The sequence below is a fragment of the Pipistrellus hanaki genome, assembly GCF_964339955.1.
Source record: "Pipistrellus hanaki genome assembly, chromosome: 7".
In the NCBI taxonomy this organism is placed as follows: domain Eukaryota; kingdom Metazoa; phylum Chordata; class Mammalia; order Chiroptera; family Vespertilionidae; genus Pipistrellus; species Pipistrellus hanaki.
Window position 1 is genome coordinate 41,031,304 of NC_140509.1, and position 23,898 is coordinate 41,055,201.

General features: G+C 39.5%; 1 protein-coding gene across 3 annotated transcripts; it reads right to left on the reverse strand.

The window, feature by feature from the left end:
• Window positions 1–659: 659 nt before the first annotated feature.
• Window positions 660–23,898, reverse strand: CNR1 (cannabinoid receptor 1). 3 transcript variants are annotated; one of them, XM_084890095.1, is made up of 3 exons: window positions 23,565–23,897; window positions 23,064–23,228; window positions 660–6,443 (listed from the first exon to the last, which is right to left on the reverse strand). In XM_084890095.1, the coding sequence occupies exon 3, from the start codon at window positions 6,378–6,380 to the stop codon at window positions 4,965–4,967; it is 1,416 nt and encodes a 471-aa protein (XP_084746221.1). In that variant the 5' UTR covers window positions 6,381–6,443; window positions 23,064–23,228; window positions 23,565–23,897; the 3' UTR covers window positions 660–4,964. The 3 variants fall into 3 exon arrangements, with proteins under 3 accessions (XP_084746221.1, XP_084746222.1, XP_084746220.1); XM_084890096.1 differs by lacking the exon at window positions 23,064–23,228 and having other exon boundaries at window positions 23,565–23,898; XM_084890094.1 differs by lacking the exon at window positions 23,565–23,897 and having other exon boundaries at window positions 23,064–23,557.

Below are 23,898 nucleotides of genomic sequence, written 5' to 3' on the forward strand. Positions count from 1 at the left end.
ATTAGGCACATATCAGCTTATGTAGTTACTGTAGTATTTACCTTAAAGAAGGGAAAATTAAAATTTTTTATTATAGCCATTAAAAATAAAAATAATCGATTTTTAATATTTACCAATTCCTTATTTGAAAATTAAAAGTCTTCTTTCAAAATTGACTGAAAACATTCTTTAGATGGTAATAATGTATAAACTTAATTATAATGCTTTTTTAATTCATTATAAGGTGTTTAAACTATTTTCTCTTACTGTTCAAATAAAAATTGTGTTTTCACAAGCTACATTGAAAAGTAGTCTCTTTCACCTGGTTCAGAATGTATGATTTTATAAAATACTTTAGACATATGTTCTAATAAATCTGCCAAATTTTAATTTGGTTTACACATTTGAACAGAACATGTGTTTAACTTACTGCACTATGCTCCAACTCTTTGATGAAATAATGCTTTAAAAAGGCATGGCAGGCTTTCTTCCTTCTTATGTATGATGGCTTTTCCATGTTTTTCCCATGTTACAAATGAATATATTAATCCAATCTGTCTCCATTTCTCAAATCAAGTTGTGCTTTTGGGGAATTGTTAATCAGTTTTTTAACAACCTTTTAGAACTCAAATCTTGAATGTTTTAACACCAGTCTGTGAAATAAGGCAGAATACAAAGGCATTTTATGTCCTTCATGATAATCTAGAATTTTTATTTGATTCCAGGTAACTTTGGACAATTGACATGAGGGGATGTTTTCCTTTGTAATTAACAACTTTGTAAATAACAATGTAATTATATCACTGAAATAAAATAGAGTGTGGGCTTAATACATTGTAAATATTACAGAAGTACTATTTTGCTATAGTAATTTAATGACTGAAGCTACAGTGAATAACAACCTTACTGGTACTTGTGTACAAAATATTATACATGTTACTAACAAAGGAACTGCAGCAGTTGCAAGGATGTTACCAGCTCAACAAACATCTAACAAGTACAATATTTTTCTAAGAGGAAAAGTAATAATGTTAGATTTACAGACAATAAAGAATTGTTTTCCACTTGAAACGTTGGAAGAATCCAGATGATCTAGTATCTTCATTTATATTATTACAAGAAAGGGTTTCCTTTCCTGGGGACTCCAATCCCCAGCAGGCCTAGTGCACTAAATTTACGTGCAGACAGCTTTTAGGATGCCACAGCAAAAGAAAAAAACTCTTCTATCTGAAAATTACTGATTCGTAGGCCACTGCTTCAACATTTGACTTTTTTTTTTAAAGACCTATTTACATACATTCAGCCCAAATCAGTAGATAAAATGTTTTGTCTATATTACAATAGGCATTGTTAACATTTCATCAGAAGGCCAGTGCAAGACATTTGTTAATAGCCATTGCCCAGCATTTAGGAGATTTTAAAATATCATACAAATATACAGTTAGATTGTGAGAAATCTAATTTTGCGCATGATATTGGTGGTCTCTTTTACAGACATGGAATGGCAGAAATGAATCATCAGGGCACTAACTGGAATGCTACTCACCCAAGCTCTAATTCCCATGTGGGGGTAGGGTGAGTGCAGGCTGCCAAAATGCCTTGACACCTAACGCCAGATAGGCTTGACTCAAAGTGATGGATGGGGAGGCTGGGGAATCATCTCAAGCATAGGCATATGTCGTCAGCTTTTCCCAGATCCGTGCTCCTTTTACATGTATTTCAGATGAAAGATTAGAGGTTCTTGGGAACAGCCCTCCTTCTCCACAAACAACTGCTCTTTCTCTTCTGCTAGCCACAACGCTGCGTACTGTGGCGAGTCTGAGCTGGTTCAGAACACATGTATGTATACTCCTGACATGGACTAGCCACTAAATAAGCAAGTCCGCCCATATCTCTAAGAGTCCCATGCAAAGAAAAGACACTCCCAGTGTAGGACTGAAAGGTTCATCATGACTCGGGAGAAAGGGAGCAGGTGGAAAGCTGGCCCTTTCTGAAGACACACGTGATGGTGGCATGCATGGTCAGGACAAATGTATTCTTCTCAGAGGAAAGTAGACAACTCTGAAGTTGGACCTTTAAACATTTACTGAAATCTAAATTATATTTAAATTAATGGGTCTAATGAAGGAACTGATTAATGCATGATACTAATAAATGGTAACTCTAATGAGTATATTCATGAGAGAACATCTGAGTAACCTGGTTAGGAAACGATATTAAAGTGTCAAAGGGAATCAAACTGATTTGTTTTAAAATAAAGGAGGTATAATGCATACATGATGATATTTCACAGATATTTCTTAGAATATCAATGAGCACCAAGTTTAGTGCTGTCAGCCCCATGGTCCCTTCATTAATTATATATGATTTAGATCTTGAAAGTACAACACATTATAAAATCTACTTTGCACACACACAAATACAGTTTCAAAAATGAATCCTGGAGATTTTTTTTTTATGTTGTTGTGTTGTTGTTTTTTTACCAGTAAGTAGAATTTCACTTTTACCATGTCTTCATAGCTGTGAGGAAAAAAAAGTTTGTACTGTCTGGTGAGCTCTGAGACATGTAGATTAATATTCAGGCTAATGTGGGACAAAAGAGTGGCATTTCTTAAATGAAAACTAGACCCTGGGGAGTTTTTTTTCATAAAGAATCTTTTCTCCTTCTTCTGAAGAGATCTTATTAATGCTCTAGCAACCTGAGCCCTCGTCTGCATATTACAGAGAGATCAAGCAAGGGAACCCGCGGGTGGATGTGAACTATTATTATATACACAGATGATTAAAGTATCTCAGCTTGGTCCACAGGCCATGTTCAGCCCCAGGCCATACATTGCAAGAAGACCCCGCCAGGCTGCACAGGTATCTGAACACCTAAAAAGTCACCAAAAACACTAGCTCTCCACTTCACTTCATGCTACGCAGGCCTCTGGATCCAGCAGGAGCCGTGCTTTGTCTGCATCAGGAGGAGATTATACGTTTGCCAGTCAAGTGGTTTCTTAAGCAATATCAGTTTCTTAAGCTTGCTGGGAAAGGGCCTGACTCTGAGCACCATTAAGGAGTAGCGGGCCAGGGCGTGGGAGGAAAGGAAGCTCATCCTTACGCTGTAGCAGATCTTGGTTACCAGGACCAGAGAAAAGGCCTTATTCCTTACCCAAACCAGCTGGGTGCTGGGCTGTCCCCAAGGGCGTCTGGGTGAAGCGCAGAGCAGCCCTATGTCATCCAGGCCTCTGCCATGAGTGTGTCAGCTCCTCACTGCCCTTTTCGTTCTCACCCACTGCTCACTGTCTGATAGGCTCCTTAGCCACATGGGCTGGACCTGGTGGTCTCACTTCCAGCAAGCTGTGTATGATGCTACTTAAGCCGGGATCGCACTCCCTACAAGCACAACCAAAGAATGTTAGCACGGAAGGATTTTTAGAGCCACGCCCCTTATAATGACTTACATCTCCATGGACTTGATTCATATTAGGTGCTCAGAAACCAAAACACTCTCATTTCCTGCTATTAACACGGTAAATACAGGACTTCACTTAAATGCTCATTACTGATTTTTCCTTGCTAAACACTGGTCTTAGGAAATACCTGAAGGTCCATTTAGTAATACTTGACCCAGCCTCTTAAAAGGAGGGGTCGGTTGAGGGAGAGAGGGGAGGGTTCTGAATGCTCATGGTCAATATTTTTATCAACAAGATTATCTGAATGAACTTGATTTTAGAAACTGAATTCATGTACACGAGTGCAGCAAGTGGTACAGTTTACACGTGGTCACAGTTTTCTCACTTCATGACATTACGGTAACAGTTACAGGGTAGAAACACCACACACATTTATGTTCACACTCACACACAGTATAATTTCACTGATCCAGACAATACTTCTTTTCAATTAAGAAAAAGAAATGAAGACTGTTGTTTGGCCACCCAGGCATAAAATCTACTTAAACCTGGAATATAAGAATACAATACTCTTCAAGTAAACAGCAATTGCACAGTGATAACAATATACATTAAGGTTGACACATGCTGTCTTAAGAAGTCCAGTAATAGCTAAAGACTAAAGAAAGTCAGAGACGTCAGCCAAAAAAGTCAATATGCCTTCCCCCTGCCCCATTCTAATTGTAATCTGTCACCCAAGAGATAGCTTTAGTCCAGAAGATCATAAATGTCCTTGTATGAAAATGCGGAGCTAATAAATTTTAAGTGTCACTAACTTCTGCTCAATACTTTGGAGAGTCTTCTAATTCTTCTTGTTGTATTAACAGAAGAAGAAGAAAAAAACAAAAACCCAACAATCTTTATCATTATTTCCAATGTCAATTTTAAATAGAGATGTTTGAAAAAATATTAAGGTTTCTAAAGTTATATCATGGGCAATACTCTTAAAAAAAAAAAAAAGTGATCTCATTGCCATGTACCCACTGCTTATATTCCACTGTTTTCATAAAATGCTACTTTTCAATTTTGCTGAACTAGACAAATACAAACAACACACAGTAAACACGGATACACATTTCACGGGACACAATACATTTTACAAAATAGCTCTACTTTAGTACTATATAACTGCGGTAAAAATGGACAGCTCTGCTACTGATGGACACATACATTTCACATTATAATGAAAGTGGTGGTTACAAAGGCATTACTCATTGCATGGCATTGTTCCAGTGGTACTTAGACTGCAAACTGTGCAGCACAAGGTTTCCCTCCTGTTTCGCTGGAACTTTGGACCTTCCAGTCACTTCAGCAATAGGCTTTCTTCACTGTAAATCCCTGGAGAGAACTGAGTTTGAGAATCTACACGATCAGAAAACATCAGCGAACAGAGAACCGATCATGGAAACAATCACTTTTTTTTCAATGAGCATGATAAACTTAAAAAAATATAACCGATGAGACGACAGACTCTTCTAGATCTTCAGCTGTAAAAACAAAAACAGAAACACGGATTTCTTTTCCTGCGTTGCCCCGGGGGTGTCAGGCTCACACAGCCTCGGCGGACGTGTCGGTAGACACAGACATGGTCACCTTGGCGATCTTGACGGTGCTCTTGATGCAGCTCTCGGTGGCCCTGTGGACACTGGCTGTGTTGTTGGCGTGCTTGTGCAGGCAGTCTGAGTCACCCATGCTGTTGTCGAGGGGCTGCGCGGTGCCTTCACACGAGGGGAACATGCTCCGGAACGCGTGCCTCAGGTCCTTGCTCCTCAGGGCGTAGATGATGGGGTTCACGGTGGAATTCAGCAGGCAGAGCATACTGCAGAAGGCGAACACCGTCTTCACCAGCTTGTTCATCTTCCCGAAGAGGTCGTACACCATGATGGCAAGCAGAGGGCCCCAGCAGATGATCAGAACCACGAGGATCAGGACCAGGGTCTTGGCCAGCCGGATGTCCATGCGGGTTTGGTCCGGCCGGGTCACCTGCACCTTGCCGTCCTCCGACGTGTGGATGATGATGCTCTTCTGGGTGCCGCGCTGGATCATGCGGACTGCATGGCTGTGGGCCTTCCAGAGGATGTACATGTAGGCGTACACGATGAACAGCAGCAGCACGCTGGTGACCCCGATCCAGAACATCAGGTAGGTCTCATCGATGAGCGGGAAAATGTCCGAGCAAACGGATTGCAGCTTCTTGCAGTTCCAGCCCAGGAGGGGCAGCACGGCGATCACAATCGCGATGGTCCACATCAGGCAGAAGGCCACCACGGCCTTGGGCCTGGTGACGATCCTCTTGTAGGCCAGGGGCCTGTGGATCGAGATGTACCTGTCGATGGCCGTGAGGAACAGGCTGCCGACCGAGGCCGTGAAGGAGGCTGTGACGCCTCCCAGTTTGAACAGAAACACATTGGGGCTGTCCTTGCGGTGGAACACGTGGAAGTCCACGAAGCTGTAGACGAAGATGACACTGCCCAGGAGGTCTGCCACAGCCAGGCTGCCGATGAAGTGGTAGGAGGGCCGGCAGCGGAGGCTGCGGGAGTGCAGGATGACGCACAGCACCAGCAGGTTCTCCAGAACCGTGAAGGTGCCCAGCGTGAGGGACAGCACGGCGATGGCCAGCTGCTGGCTGGGGTTCAGGATCATGAAGCACTCCATGTCCATGAAGTTCTCCCCACACTGGATGTTGTCATTCTCCTTGTAGGAGGAGAGAGACTTGTTGTAAAATTCGGTCATGTTCACCTGGTCCGCGGGGACCAGCTGAGGACTGTCTCCAGCAGTCATCTTCTCTTGGAAGGGACTGCCCCTGAAGGAAGTTAGAGGAAATTTCTGCGGGAAGTACCCTAATTTGGATGCCATGTCGCCTTTGATGTCTTCGTACTGAATGTCATTCGAGCCCACGTAGAGGAGGTCCGTGGTGATGGTGCGGAAGGTGGTGTCTGCAAGGCCATCTAGGATGGACTTCATGCCCTCCGTCTTCAGTTATGCCAAACTCCGAACGACTGAGAAAGAGGCTGGCAGCAGGGACTCCTGACAGGGAAAACAGATAAGCCGGGTGGTGAGAAAACCAGAATTCAAACCACCGTCAATGAGTACCATCATGTTATTTCATTCCTGTAAATGAAAGGAAAAGTCTCTGCCAGATTCGTCAACCAAGTGAGTGAGTCACTTAGTTAAAGAAAAGCCACCCAGGAGCTGCTGATGTGGCATGCACCAGAAACGTTTCTTTCATCACCTTAGCTCTCTGTACATGCCGCAGTGTGCTTCCCCTGCAGAGTGCCAGGGTCTGGGGTCAAGTGAAGCACATGGGCTTGGGTGTGCTGTGCATTTCACAGTCGGGTTAGGACAGTGGTCAGCAAACTGCGGCTCGTCTACACCAACCAAGAAAAATGTCATAAAGGGCTTAGGAGAAAAGCAAGATTTTTAAAATCCTCACTCAGGAATATATTTTTATTGATTTTAGAGAGAAGAAAAGGAGGGACGGAGAGAGAGAGAGAGAGAGAGAGAGAGAGAGAGAGAGAGAGAGAGAGAGAGAGAGAGAGAGAGAGAGATCACCTGCCTCTCCTATACACCTGATTGGGGATCAAATCTGAAACCTAGGTATGTGTCCTGACTGGGAATTGAACCCAAAACTTTTTGCTGAATGGGACAACACTCCAACCAACTGAGCTACCCAGCCAGGGCAAGACCCAGATATGTATTTCTGGGAGGAGTGATATGGACAGTGCTTCCTGGCCATGTCCCCCATGAGTGGGTTGATGCCACAAGCACACTGAAGACAAGAGATGCATCTCATCATTCAAGCCTTCTCACTCGGATTGCACTAGAAATAAGAATGACTGAGAGGACAGGCCAAATTGTAAGGGCTCTTCAATTCTAAGCTAAGCAAATGGGTTTTGTTTTAAAATAAACAGCCAGAGAATTGATTTTACTACTTATAAATGCTTGTTTAAAATGTGGCTATTAGGCTCATTAGCTTATAAAAAAAATTAGAAGTAGTGAGTGATATCTATAATAATCAAAATAATCACAGAAACCAATATTTATTTACTGATTCCAACCAAAGCATTACTAATGGAGAGAACTCTGAGTTAGGAGTTACACAGACCAAGTGTTAGTGTCAGACCCGTGTTGGTCTTTCAAAACTTCAGTATTCCATCTGTAAAATAGGAAGGAGGAGGAGGAGGTGGGGGTCTAAATCATAGAATTGTGTTGGAAGTTAAATATTTTAAAGAACATTTAACATAGTGCCTAGCACAAAATTTAACTTTTTAGTAAATATTAATTATTATCAGTACTTAGTACTATGGCTCTCAGCCCTATTTATTAATTATATATCTAATTGCTTGATGATCTAATTGCCCTAATTGGATCATAGGCTGTTTATTCAATTTTTATTTCTGTTTCAGCATTTAAGGTACAAAGAAAATAGAAAATATGCATATGGATAAAGGTAGAGGAATATGTTTATTTGTATATTCCAGGCATTTGAAAGACTCTTCATTTATTCTATCATTAAATAACTCTGTCAGGCGCTTCTTTATAACTCCCATTTCACAGACAAGGAAATGGAGGCCAACTGGATGATAAGTTGTCCAGAATATGAAAATTTTGTAGCTGGACCCCTGTCTCTCAGACACCAGAGCTGCTGGTTTTGGTAGTTTTTAGTTTTAAGGATTAACAGCAACTAGGAGAAATCCATTTTGCATCTTATATTCAAGCCTTCCAGCTTTTTACAAACACAAATTGGAGCATTTTGTCAGTCCGCAGTAATTAACACTACCTCCTACTAAATCACTATTTCCTATCCTAGCATCCTGTGGGATCTGCCTACTGGCATGGCCTCAAGGACTAAAATCAGTATTTGGAAGAGCTATAAAGTGAAGAAAAAGGATCACAGAGCTTATTTCCATAATGCAAAACCCGTGTGCCTGTGATTTACTCTAGGCTAAAATCACCATATATGTCATCACAATTTCCCATTTTAATGCAACCAAGCACTTTCATCAACACAAAGTAGCTAGATAAAATATGAGTTAGATACAAAGTAATTTTTATCCAATATAATCCAACTTTAATTAAAGAATTCAGTTAAAAAATATACATGAATTTTGTGCAGTTAAAGGATTTCAGTAATGTCCAAATACCACAGTGCACAGGCTATTTTAAGTTAATGGGATCATGGTAGAAAAACTGTTCTCTGCATTTTAGTAATGCTTGCTTTTATTTCTACATTTGGATTATTACAGTAATTTTCACCTGCTCATTTTTTGCACTGTGAGTTCTCTTTGAGAGTTCATTAGTAATATAGTTTATGCTTTGGGGGATGCGGCTGCCATTAATTTTGTTTTTGTTTGCTACTGGGAAAATCATAATTGGAAATTTCTAGCAAGATGCATAGTAGATGTACCTATTAAAAAGCAGTTGTTTTTATTATAGTTATAGTAAAAGAATGACTGAAAGATATATAAGGCAATTTTCCTTGAATTCTACTTAAATAAACCAACATAGTCTAACAATTCAAGCTATAAATCATGCATTTATAACAATAAGAATATTTTAATGCAATGCATCTATTATTTTTTAAACTTCAATTTTTTAGAATACCACCACCAGTTATTTTTATCCATCTCTCTATATGCACACCTGCCTCTCCATTAACACCCCCTCCCTAATTTATACATCAAGTATCAAGATGTGGTATCATCCAAGAAATTTTATGGGTATGGCAGCAACATGACTTTTTTTTTTTTTAAGTCTACCCAAAGTCTATATCTTTGTACATCTTTGTTTCTATAACCTTTAAGGATAAAGACATCTGTGTTCTGATTAGGGTGAGCATCAAGAAAGTCCTCAAAACAAGACTACAAATAGCATTTTTTTCCATATCAGTGTAACTTAATAGCAGGTTGTTTTATTCTTCATTACCCAGCTGGAGACATTATATGTTTCAGAGAGACATTTTAATACTTTAGATATTTATCACTATTGAATTCAGAGTCAAAATCCCTGCAGTTGTGGCCTGTAAGCATCTCTGGAGGGGGGTGGGGTGGGGAGGGGGGGAGACATACACTGGGCAATATTTGCTTCCCACAGGTTGTACTGTCCAGGAAGGCAGAAAAGCCACTGGAAGCATCAGAAGGTGCTCCCAATACAGTTACCAACTGTATCAGCTCGCCAGGCTCTTTCCCTAAGTTTCTGTTTATAAGTGCTTTAAGGAGACAAAGCCAAGCTCATAGTATCTAAATTGACAGGAGCCCAGCATATCAACTGCCTAAGCCCCAGGCCCTGGCTTAATTCTGTCCCCCCCCCCCCCTACTTTTTGTTGGTTCTGTGTTGTTCTGCTTGGCTAACCTCATAGAAGAGTCTTGTGAAGGATTCAAGAGAAGAACGGTGCCAGTGAATATATTTGTTTATTTTCCATTCACTTCTGGGAACAAGTCTGGTTTCTACTAATTTGATCAAGAAAAATAACTTGCTAATGTATTTCTTTAAAGTTAATAGGGAAAGTTTCAGTTGACTTATAATTGCATTATGTCTAAGCCAAGTCCTCAATATACATGGATGGTCTCACAGGCCAACATCATAACTCAATGAATATTTCTGCTACAGCTGAGTGGGCAAGTAAGTTTGTCCGAACCATCAGAGTTGGAATTATTAAAGTAGTTTGGTGACTTATTGCATCATCTTCTATAGCAATGAGAAATAAAGGACTAACTTAATTATACTGATAATTTAGGCAAAAATACATAATCCCTCTTCCCTGTATTCATGTCAGCTCCTTCTCCCATACATAAAAGAAAATTCCATTATGCTTGCAATGCTCAGTTGCTTCTCAAAGCTTTTCCTTTCCTTTCCTTTTCTTTTTTAACATATAAGTTATTAACCAGCACTATTTTCTCTGCTCTATTCTTGCTAACAAAACGAGTGTTAAGACTTTTCATAAATATATATCGATTATATAAGCTAAACAGACATCAAGACCTTATAAGGCTATATTTATTTTCAAATTGGATCTGAAGTATGCTTAATCATTTAACACTTAAAGACTTGTTAAAACAAGGACTTTTATGGCTCAAGAAACTAAAACACACCAGATAAGCTCTCACTAGTAGGTAATGATGTCACAAGAAGAGCCTATCACACAGGCAAATAATTTATATAAACAGAATAATTTGCTGACTTTTATAACTAATTCCATTTACCATTTAATTTTGCTCAGCTATTTTGATGTTTCCCACTGATATGTGCCTTTGCTTCTTTTCCCCCCAGAGAGAAATCTTTTCTACATAAACTATAAAGAAAATAATCAAGCATAATTGAAGCAGCCTTTCCTTGAAATAGAACATACGAAGAAGTTTTCAATTCAGTAGAAGCCTGGTTCACATATTAAATATTCCATAAGATTGTCTTTAACTTGCATATAAGGTCTGGTCATTAAAAGTTAGAAGCAATATATTATTCTTATCTGTAATGTGTATAGAACCCATTAGATAGATTATCTTTACAGTCCATTACCAGGGACAGCAACAGTTTTGAGTGTGCTGCATGTTGTCCAAACGGTGCAGCATACGTTTCAAGTTTCCTCACTCATTCTTCAATAAATGCTATTTTCTCTTTGAATCCATGAGCATACATATTAAATCCAACTAAAAACAAGGTCTTGAATTTGAGTGCTTTAAATGCACAACAGAGAACATTCCAATTCCCAAATATTTCAATGAGAGACATTTGAATGTTTATGTGCCAGGCATTGTGCTAGACATAAATATTACTTTTGTTTAATATTTACATAAAATAAGTGCTATTACAATCCCCAATATACATATGAGAAAACTAAGAGGTAAAATGCTTTGTCCGAGGTCTCCAACTAGAGGGGCAGAGCTAGAACTTCAGCCAGCTCTGCAAAACTCAAAGTGCCTGCTCTTAACTTTGAGGCGCAAGCATCATTTAATAAGACACTCTTCTTCCCATTTCCTAGGAAGGGGGAAGAGTTGATTTTGGGAAAAGGAAGTCATAAATAGTACGTGATAATTTTACATTGTGAACAACTGAAATTTGGAGGAATGATCTGCTGACTGCAAAAAGGATGCCTATGGCACTGGCAAATCATCCTTGCTCTGTGGTCTTTAGGAACAAAGTAGGCCAATTAACTGTAAGCTATAAATACCAACCCTGGATTAGCACCTTATCTGCAGTGACTGTTGGCAAGTAAATAAAATCTAACTTGTTACTGCCACTATTATTTTTTAATTAGGTAGGCTTATATTTTCTTCATTAATCAATTGTAAGGACTGGGGGTGGTAATGACAGTGTTCACAAGTGAGAAGTGAAGAAGGCACCTTCTTTAGGTCTGAATGAGACATGACTGTTGTTAGTAAGCAAACTTTAAACATTCATTATTTATAGAGAGAAATTCAAAATAATTGGAAATTGCTTAACTTCCCACCTTGAACAATATAATTTTCTTAGACCCAGAGTGAAGTAAGCTCTCCATGGCTAGTTCCTAAGATCTTGGCTAGAATCAGACAGAAGAAATTCTGTTAACCACAGCAGGGCTCCGACAAGAGAGTGTTTGTGACAACTCTTAGTGCCCTAAGAGCAGAGAGCTGTTACTACAGCAATGTGGTCAATGGATATAAATTTAACTGATGAACAAAAACAGACCCAGAGAAAGAGAAGCAGCGATCAGACTCTCAAACCTCAGAGGGAAGGTTGGGGATGAGGGGAAGAGATCAACCAAAGGACTTGTGTGCATGCATATATGCCTAACCAGTGGCCATGGACAACAGGGGGTTGAGGACATATGTGGGGAGGGGTTTGAGATGGGAATGAGGGGATGAGGACAATTATGTGATACCATAATCAATAAATAAAAATAAATAAATAAATAAATAAATATAAAGTTAAAGGCCCTAAGATGCTTCATTGAACTCATTTTTATAGTGTGTGTTCTCTATGCCTCGTACTGTGTACATTATATATCCATGTATCATACCAGTGTAATAAATATGGGTCAAGGAAGCAATGGAAATGATTGTCCATTCTACCTCATCCCATCTAATAAAGCTCACCCATCTGCCCTTCCACAGAGGACAGAATAGAATTGGATATGAACACATGGAATAGGCATATGATACTTCATCTTCAAAGATTATTGGGTTGTGTAAATCCCCTTCCTATGTATGCTTTGAGGATTTTTCCCAAAGAGAGAGATGATGGGCACTGATGAATTATCCTATTGCATTCTTTCTTGTTTCTAAACCCTTCAGATGATGACCCTGACTGTAAAGCTGTTGTAGATGGCCTTATATGTCCTCTGCCCGGCACAAGGAAGGTACTCACTACATGTTCACTATATGAATATTGGTATGCACTGGCAACATGGCAGATATTATCTTAATAGAATGACTTTTAACTGTGAATACTTTCCTTGATATAAAGTCAGCTGATCATTAGAGAATTAAACCTAACTCTTGGTGTCCTACAAACTTCCATCTGAAAGAACCTGCCCAAATGTAAAAGTTACATAAAAGGTATGAACAATGATTTATCCCAAGATCTTTTAGCTCAGTATCAAATAGTTATATTGGCAGCAAGTGGAGGTTATGCTCTAAGATCTGATATTTACTTTTTTGTTCTTATTCTTGTTTATCCCAGGTATATATTATGAACTGCAATGTTTACCCACATAACAATGATAACAAAAAAAATAAAGATATATTTGTGACATGCACAACTCTAAGCAAATCCTACTTATACACTGTTGACTTTTAAAAGTAATATATAGAATTATTATTATAATGGACTTTTTCCTTCCCTCAAAAGCATGCTGTTATGCATTGCTCTTTCCCAAATGGGTTTCTCCATATGCAAGTGTCCTTCAAAGACTTGTCAAGAGAAGTTATGTGAAAATTAAACCACTAGATGGAGTGGCTTTTATAAGCCCTCAGGAATAAATTTCTTATTCTGTTCAGGACATACTTCTTGCTTTGGTTGAGCAATTTCTCCTTCTGCTACAACATTTTATGCATTTTATAATTAAGTTAAAACATAAATAAGAAAATATGTTATTGAGGGTTAAAATGGGTTATTACTACTGCCTAGAAAAAAGTAAATTCCAAATTGCTTTTGTGAGGCAAAAGGACATTGAGAAAACTTAATACATTAATAAAAATTAATTGTGAATATTTGGAATTCTGCCTCAAGTAAGTAATTAAGAATGAGTAAAGGAAAGTAGTTCTACTGAAAACAAATGGTATGTTTATGCCAAGATAAGGTTAAAAGTAAGAAGAGAATGTCTCAGAAGCCCAAAATCAATTCTAATAACAATTTGAACTCATTTCTACTTTATGAAACATTTAGCTTTCCAATTTTCAAATATGAAATCACCAACAAAGGTTATAACTCTGTGATAAAAAAATAATGGAAAATTATCCTCTATTATTACAAAGTCTAAATTGGAATCTTTCACAAAAGAAGTGAATATTTGTTCAAATACTCATACAAATAGAGGACATAGTAGCTTTCTAAACAATTCCATTTCCTTCCTATCTTTTCTCACTGGAATAATTTTCAACAAGTTTTTATTGTTGTGTAAATTCAGAGTTCTATTGAAACATGCTTTTTAAAAGTAGGTCTTTATGTATCACCTTCTTAAGTTGAAATGTTAAATTAAAAATTTTTAGTGTGTACTAACAACGAAAGATATAAACAGAGAAATATGCTTTCAAGATGCAAATAATTATGTAAAATAGAACTTGAAGAAATAGGCTTCAGTAAAGATATGCTTTGGAAATACAGTTATGACTAAGAAGGAAGTATTCTAACTGGATGCAAGTACAGAATTTTTATGCTACTGAAACCATGAGGTAGTTCTATTGTACTTACTCAAGGTCAAATCTTTCCTAGGTTTGCATGATGCAATTATGCAATTTTGTATGGAGCTAAGTAACTGAAAGGATTCAGAAACAAACAAACAAACATGAAGATAAAGAATTAGGAAACAAGACAGGTGAGAACAGGCTGGGAAATTCCACTGTACAAAAACAATCTGAGAAGTCCCACAGTGGTTGATCGTGCATAGGAAGTTATTTTATAGTCAGTGACTCTCAAGGGTCATCTGTCTCTAGCAGCTTGAGCATTACTTAGGAACTTAAGAGAAATGCAAATTCTCAGGTTATGCCTCAGACCTACAGAAACTATAGGGCATTTGTGTTTTAGCAAGGCCTCCAGCAGATTCTAACACACTCTAAAGTTTAAGAACCATTGTTAAAGATTACAGCTATGAAAAAGACTGAGGGGAGAGGGGTAAGGAAGAACTGAGGTTAGACAGCAAGAAAGACTGATCTATGAGTGGTGTTTAGATCACTGGAATGGATTGATAAGAGAGCCTTCTTTCATGACAAACTTCACAGATTTTTTAATAAAATTATGTAGGTTTCAGGTGTACAGTTCTATAGTACATCATCCTGTGCCTTGTATTGTGTGTTCACCTTCCGAAGTTAAGCTCCTCCCAACATCATTTATCTCCTCGACTATTTCCCCCGACCCCTTTCCCTCTGATAATCACCATATTGTTGTCTGTGTGTCTATGAGTTTATTTATTGTGTTCTGTTTTGCTTAATACCTTCACCTCTTTCACCCACTCCCCAGCCCCCCCTTCCCTCTGACAGCTGTCAGTCTGTTATATCTATGAGTCTGCTTCTATTTTGTTAGTTTATTTTATTAGATTCCACAGATAAGTGAAATCATATGGTAGTTGTCTTTCTCTGACTTACTTCGTTTAGCATAATACTCTCCAGATCCATCCATATTGTCCTGAAAGGTAAGATTTCCTGTTTTTCTTTTTTTATAGCTGAGTAGTATCCCACTGCATAAATGTACCACAGTTTATTTATCCACTCATCTACTGATGGGCACTTAGGCTATTTATAAATCTTGGCTATTGTAAATAGCACTGCAATGAAACACAAGTGTGCATATATTCTTTCTGATTGGTGTTTCTGGATTCTTAGGATATAGTATTTACAGAAGTGGGATTGTTGGGTCATAAGGCAGTTCCATTTTTTTTTTTTTTAAATTTTAAGGAAGCTCCATACTATTTTCTACAGTGGCTGCACCAATCTGCATTCCACTAACAGTGCATGAGGGTTCCTCTTTCTTCACATTTTTACTATTTGTTTGTTGATTTATTGATGAAAGCCATTTTGATAGATATCTCATGGTGGTTTTAATGTGCATTTTTCTGATGATGAGTGATGCTTAGCATTTTTTCAAGTTTATTGACTCTCTGTATGTTCTCTTTGGAAAAGTGTATTCAGGTCCTTTACCCATTTTTTAATTGAATTGTGTGGGGGTTTTTTTGATGCCGAGTTTTATAAGTTTTTGTTGTTTTTTTTTATATAAATTTCAGAAATTAACCACTTATCAGATGTATCATTGGCAAATATGTTCTTTCATTCAGTGGGCTGTCTTTACATTTTGTTGATGGTTTCCTTTGCTGTGCAAACCTTTGTAGTTTGTTGATTCCCTTGCCCAAGGAAATATATCAGAAAAAATATTACTACAAGAAATGTATGAGATTTTACTGCCTATGTTTTCTTTAAGGATTTCTATGGTTTCAAGTCTACCATTTAAGTCTTTAATCCATTTTGAGTTTATTCTTATGTGCGGTGTAAGAAGGTGGTCTACTTTCATTTTTTGCAGGTATCTGTCCAGGTTTTCCAACAGTATTTATTGAATAGGATGCCTTTACCCCATTGTATGTTCTAGCTTCCTTCGCCAAATATTAATTGACCATAAAGGTGTGGGTTTATTTCTGGATTCTCTATTCTGTTCTACAGATCGAATATGTCTGTTTTAATGCCAGTACCATGCTGTTTTAGGAAACCACAAAAGACCCCAAATAGCCACAGCCATCTTGAAAAAGAAGAATCAAGTTGGAGGAATCAGGCTACCTGATATCAAACTATACTACAAGGCTACAGTAATCTCACTGATCTTTAAAACCAAGGCCTTTCTGTTTGGTGGGAATAGAATAATGCAGTCTATCCTGAAAATAAGCACAAGTAGGGGACCTCTCAGCCTGCAAGTCAGGGCTTCTCTGTGCTGTTTCCGGAAACTTACTGTTGCATATCTTGTCCAGCAGAGAAAAGTAGCTTCAAGATGTAATATGTAAGTACCCAGTATGCAGACATAAATTACAAACTCAACACCATTTTCTCCTAATTCTATTGGCAAAGCCTATGTAGTTTTATAGCACTGTTGGCCTTTTCTTTCAACACCATTGGGAGGGAACCCATGGTTCCCGCGCGTAAAAGAACAGGGGAAAAGCAAAAGTAGTTAGCATTCCAGCTGGGATTTTTTTTAAAAAGATGGAAATATCTCTGCTTCTGTTCTTTCTCCAGAACCATAAAATAATGTATCACAGGAGATGAACCCAGAAAACGACAAACTGAAATGGAAATTTTGCAGGAGGCTCAAGTAATGCAAATTATCTTACAGAATTATCCTGGTAATTATGCAATTTACACTGCTTATAGATGGCAAGTATCTTACAAAAATATCTACCGGTTATAATTATATGGAAATGTATCCCAAAGCACTAAAATATATGACTCTGGGTAGACTGTTCTCTCTCTGATTATTTTATCAATAAGAAATGGACCATTGATTACTCAAAGTTAATTTCCATAGATGAGGACTGAAATCATTCAAAGATTTCCTTTTTTTTTTTTTAAATTTGTAAGAACGTAGAAATAATTTCCAAAAGCAGCTGTACATTTTCCAAAGTCAAATTCTCACACATGCAAAAGATACAGCATTCTCTGGATGATCTCTTGCTTACTTTGGTTATGTGTTGTTTAGTTTCGCTCTTTCTTCACATGCATAGTGCTTGCTCACCACAACTTCTATCAAAACGGAAGAAAACATTTACAAATTCTGGTAGCAATGCACTAAAATGAGTTGAAAATCTTATCCATTTATCAACCCACACTGGAATAAACCAAAATACACAGATCACGGTGGCATTACATTAAGTCTCTTTTGTAAAGAATACATAAAATTGATATATTTTTAAATATAGCTGAGTTAAAAGCAAGCAAGAGTGACAAAGGTATACTATCTATAATGGTGGTTCACTTGCTATATTAAAAACATCGTTTTTAGCCCTTTGACCAACAGAAATCCATGTTCTAAGATTTCCTAGTACAAATACCCACATGTGAAAGTAGAATTTTGTTTTTGGAAAAACATAATGGAAATTATCACCAATTTCAATGTGAAACTCCTTATAACTTAATTCATAGAAATCATATTGATTCCAATTTTCTTCTCTAAATATATGGTCTAAAAGAACAAGTGAAGAAATGATGAAGGAGAGAGGGGAACCCTCCCATTTACACTTAAACTTTGACAAACATTATTTCCTAATTATATGTTATTTTAATTATATTTAAATATACTACTGACATACACAGTTTGTGAAAGCACTTGCCAGTATATTCAACTATCACAACAGATTGCCTGGCACATCTTTGAAAAATGCCTCTGCTTTTCTTTAAAAAGCAATAGCATGGAATTTGCTAGTTGGAATAAAAAATAGCTATTACACTGTCAAATTTAGGTAACTACACTGCACTTTATCGTCTGAAATTAAGAAACAATTTAAAATGCTATTCAGAATTGATAATGGTGGTAAGGAATCAAGCCAAAGAGATCAAATTTCTATTCAATGAAATCCAAATGCCAAACAATTAAGAATCTAAATTAGAGGAGAAAAATAAGACATTAGATAATAAAAGATTGTACTCTTAGGGAAACATGATTTGCCATCTGTGTTAGGAAAAGGGGAAACTTACATCCCTTGTTGCATTTAAAAAATACAAAATTGACTTTAGGAATCTTATTAAAAAATACAGAATATAATGTAGTAGCACAGTGGGTTGAAAAGAGTTAGCTAAAACACACAGAGTCCCACCTGACTAATCTCAACTCATATATTCAAAAACAAAAGAACACAAAACAAACAAAGAACAACTTTGAAAGCTTTCCTGAAGTGCAGGTGTGAGAATGATACCAGCTGGGGCTAAAACAGAATTCATAGTATTCTGGGACAACTACTATGACTGTGCCAGGCCCATTTGCTCAGGTTTGGTGAGTAAAATCCTTCCCTTAAAAGCCTATACAAAAACAACTCAAGAAATCCATGGTCACTAAGTTATGCAATTAACTTGTTCAAATGAAACTTTTAAATTGGAGGACTTACCAAAATTACACATCAGTAATATATATGGAAAATCTCAATGAAAACTAGATAAAAATATTAATAATTGCAACTAGCCTATAAAACCTATTATAATGAAATCTAATGCTTCATTTTTTTTTTATGAGGTGTCCTGTTCATCGAAAAAATATGACCTAGGAAAACTTTTGACAAATATTTTACATTATGAACTAAACATTCACAGCGATTACTTTATATAATAGTTTGGACCTATTATTCCTGATATGTCCTAACTTAACTACTACCCATGAAGGCCTGACTGAGATAGAAGATCATCTAACATCAAACCCTTTGAATAGTACCAAGAGATAGACATTGGAAAACCACTGAACATAATCCTCCCTTTCTCAGATCTCACAAATTTCCTATAGCTATAACTTACTTGTGATAGTATTATAATTTGTTATATTACCAACTTAATGTGCATTTTGTGATATAGTAATAACTTTGTATATTTTCTTCAAACTTTCCTTCAACTTTCTTTCCCCCCGCCCCATACCCCTCCAAAAAAAAAAAACACACAAAAAAACAAAAACAGGAAGACTGATAAAATGTGGTTATGCCCACCCTGGCATCTTTGCAAGATTCTTAGAACACATGGAACTAAAACACTCTTCCACTAGGGTGGAAAATAAGAACAGCCTTGTTTTGGTTCAAGGTGGATAGTTCCCTTTGCCTTGAGTGTTCAGAGCCAATCTGCACAGTTGTCCTAAAGGTGGACACTTCCCCAAATCTATAATATTTATTTAAAACCTAAATTATATGTTCAGATATAAAAAGAAAAGTGTCTAATTTTCTTTTGGTCTAGATCAGTGGTGGGCAAACTCATTAGTCAACGTCCAATATCAACGACTGAAATTTCTTTTGAGAGCCACATTTTTTAAACTTAAACTATATAGGTAGGTACATTGTTATTAACTTAATTAGGGTACTCCTAAGCTGGCCTTTGCTAAAAACTCAAGGGCCCAAAGAGCTGCCGCATGTGGCTCTTGAGCCGCAGTTTGCCCACCAGGGGTCTAGATATACATCTATGAAAAAGTTTGTTCATACCTAGGCAAAAAATGTGTGCTGATATGTCCAGTCATCTAAAATTATGCAGTATACATATTCTGGATGACATTTATCGTTTCTTTTAGTCTAGAATATATCTGAGAGAAATCTGAGTTGTTAAGTTCATCTGATCTAATTAATGGCTATCAAAACATTTAATAGCAATTCAGTGGCAAGTGTTGAATCCCTGCTCCCCTCAAAAACAGCATTCATGCAGTTACAACACAAATTTAACTTTATTAAAGAACAGGATTAGGACAGAATTGGAGATTCAGGAGGGAAATATGAAGTTAAGTACACAAATTGGTTTTGATTTCTTTAACTTCTCTACCAGTTTTCAGTCAAGAAAAGAAAAATCAGCCGAGCTTGCTATCCCTCACAACGTAGGTGCACACTACATAAGCCTGGTCCCAGCACAGTTTTTCAAACACTGGTGGGTTCAGGTTGTTTCAGAGTCAAAAACAGAATTATAACTATCTTAAACCCAAAAGTTGGTTTTATTCTACTTGGTTGGTTCAATCAGTCAATGATGACTACAGAAACAGAAAAGCCAGACTTACACGGGTGAAGACACAGCATCCTTTTTTGCAGGGATGTAAGTTCTCCTCTGTGTTCATCATGCAACTGAGATAACATGATTACCCCTAGAACAACAGGCAGCAAACCCACAGGACAGGCTCCATCTTCCCGACCAAATTCATGACGCTATAACCGAATCTCATTTTCCTCATCATGTGTTGTTAGGGATTTCCAAAATCAATATATCACTCTTTATTTTTTTTATTTTTCTCCCCAGCATTCCTGGAGAGCTAATTATGAGAAATAATCCCCTCCCTTATTAGGCCAACTGTTTTCTGGAAAGAAACATTTGGTAAGGGTGGTGAACTGTAACTGCTGTTATAAGTTCCATTTCATAATAGTTAATTCTTATACTTGCAAGTTTTTCAATTCTAAACCCAAGCACTAATATGCAAGACAACCCAGGAGCCTGTCTACATTTCCTGGTGGTTCATGTTAATTCGGAGTCCACGCAGAGAAGAGAATGTCACACCATTGTTTTGAAAGAGTTTTCCAGCCTTTGCCTTAGTAATTAATAAGCTGACGCTGCATACTAAACACTTATCAACACTAATCAATGGGGCTGCTGCTTTCTCCAGAAAACAGGTAAACCCATCCAGGGAGTTTTCTTTTGGACTAGTCTGAAATATGCCACCAATATAGTGGTTCTTCCGGAGAATTTTATTCCCAGCAGTTCCATCTTGGTAACATTTAACAATTTCACTATTTTAACATTTTGAAATGCCAAAAAGAACACATTGATCCGGCAGCTAGGCTTATTAGAGAAGAACAACCTCGCAGGCGAGACAGGGAGGCTCGCAGTCCACTGGGAAAAGGGTAACGGGGAAAAGACAGAAAACAGCGGATAACAAACAAAGCCCAGCGCCACTCCAGCGTGCGATCGCATTTTCACCAGAATGGAAAACTTCACACACCAAATTACACACCGTCACCTATGGTTGTGAAAGGGACTGGGCATCACATTCTTTTTGTATGCACATCTACGGCTGCTGTCTGTTACCACAGGGGGTGGAGGGCGGGGTGGGGGGTGGGGGTGAGATCTAATTTGCCTTCCTAACAAGGAGTGTGCAAGCATAGCCATTTCATCTTGGAAAGGTCAGACCTGAGCTCTTCCCCCTGTGGCATCATCTTACCCCCACGGAGACTTAGGAACACAATGAGACTTCTCCCCATCAGACACTTGATACATACCTTCACCAAGACTGCTCCTTGCCTGGAGTGAAGACATCTTTGGAATAAAAAGAGTCTCCTTTTACAGTAAGTTCTTTTGATAACCTAAAACGGATTAGTTTTTTTTTTTTTTTTTTAAATACCATGTCCATCCTCAAACCTCCTGCCCAACGATGGTGACTGCTGTTGTGCCTACAAATAACTGCCTGCAGTAGACAACGTTTGAAATTCTGGAGATGCCTGGATACTGTGCGTGTATGGATATAATCAGAAAATAACGTGTCTCACTTAGGAAACGATACGTGGCTTTTTATTGCGATAAAATGGCCATAACTGAGTTAGGAGAGTGGGGGAGGGGGACCGAGAGAGATCCATCAGTCTGTCTTCCCGGGAAACTGTCAGCAGGGTGGGATTGGAGCAGCAACACTTTACATCGGATACAGTCCTAGGGGAACCTTAAAGGTTGGTTGCTCTGAGCTTCTCAATATTCTGCAAAATAGATTGATGGCAGTGGGCATCCCACTGATATTCAACGTCCACTCCGTTTCTGCTAAGAAATTACATTTCCCCCATTGTTCAAAATATATTACTATCTGGGAAATAAAAATGAGAAGTTAGGGGACCCACAGAAATACCTTTCCACCCCTTTTAAGCCAGTATTATCTATTCTAATCTCTTATTGTTTTAAATGCCAGAGTATGCTTAATGTATCAAGAAAACAACAACAAAGGCAAGAATAACACTTTTTTTTAAAGAAAAAAAAAAGATGAGAGACAAAATGATTAATAGGTGACTAATTTTCCCCTCATCTGTTCAATGTAACACTAAAATTAGATACATGCATGTTGCTTCTAAACTTTCAAATGACCAAATGACAGCTCCTCACGTCTCTCACAGCCAACACATTTGCTTCGGGGATCCTTTTATGGTTCTGAGCCTCAGCAAGAAATGTCTTTTAAAAGCACATCAACTTTTTCCCCCCCAGCTAATGGCCACTTCTGAGTTAAATGGTTCCATCAACATTCAAATTTAGATATTAGTTCCGTGCCCATTTATTCCCCCCTCAAAGAAGAGCGGTTCCTGCAGCTGTATATTTTTCCTGTATATAAAAAAAAGTTTATTATTTGACATCCATTTCTTTACATGACAGCTAAACATGCACTTCAGACAGTTTCTAGGCTTGATGCCGGGATGGATGGATGATTTCTCTGGGAAGACTTCGTTGCTGGTAGGGTTGACAGCCTCTGAGCATCAACTCAAGCGCCCGTTTTCCAAACATGCCCCACCACACCTTTCCCCTACACAGACATCGCTGCATCCGGAGAGCCAGGTGCACACACACCCAGCAACTAGTCCATGGTAGAAACCTCCAGAAGTAAGAGTAGCACCGGCCCCAGTTCACAGGCGGGGGCTGCCCAGCCAAGTAAACACTAACGCACGATCCGCTCGGGCGGAATAAGAACTCTAGGATGGACCTTGGGGACCACACAGGTCAGCACCCGGGGCGGGGAGGGAGGGAAGCGAGAAAAGTAATTTCCAAATGAAAGTCTGCCAGGTCTTACCCTTCACATCCCCCGGTCCTCCTCGGATGGGAAGCTCCCCGGGCACCTCTCGCCCGGCGCAGGGACGGCTTCTCCGGGAACCGAGCGTCCCCCCGCGGAGAGCTCTGCGGGGAGCGAGCGGAGGCGCCCCGCCCGGGCCGGGGGTGGCACTGGCGCCGCGGGAGCCTGGAGGAGGCGGAGGCGGAGAAGAAGTGGAGAAGGAGGATGGGGTGTAAGCGGGAGTAAGCGGGAGGGAGGGATGCACAGGGGTGGGTGGGGTGGAGCGGGAGGCGCCTCGGTCCGTCGGTCCGTAAGTCAGTCGGTCCGCGCTCCCCTACCCGCGCGCTGGGGTCCCCAGCCTGCAGCGCCCGCCAGTGACAGGGATCGGGACTGGAGCCCCCTCCGCCGGCGAGCCTCGCCCCTTCCCCGGGCTCTCCCCACTGGTCCTCCCGCTCGCTCCCCGCCTGGCGCGGCGCGGGGCCGCCCGTCCCCGCCCGCCGGTCCCGGTGCGCGGCGCCTCACCCGGTGCGCGCGGTCGGTCCCGCCTCTCCCTCCGCTCGCCTCGCGCGCCGTCTCCGGCTCCCTCCCGCTCCGGTCCCATTTATGAGGCGCGGTCCCATCACGTGTTAATGAGCCTTTGTCCTGCCCCGGCGGCGACGGCGGCACGGACCCCGCCGCCGAGGGAGCTGCGCGGGGAGGGACCGGGCACCGCGCGGCGCGGCGCCAGCGGCTCCAAACTTTGCAGCCGCCGCGCGGGGGGGACCGGCCCCGGAGCCCGCCCCGCGGCCAGAGGACCAGAGGGCGAGCCTCCCCGGCCCGCGTCACCTGCTCCTCTTCCTCCTCTTTCTCCTCCTCC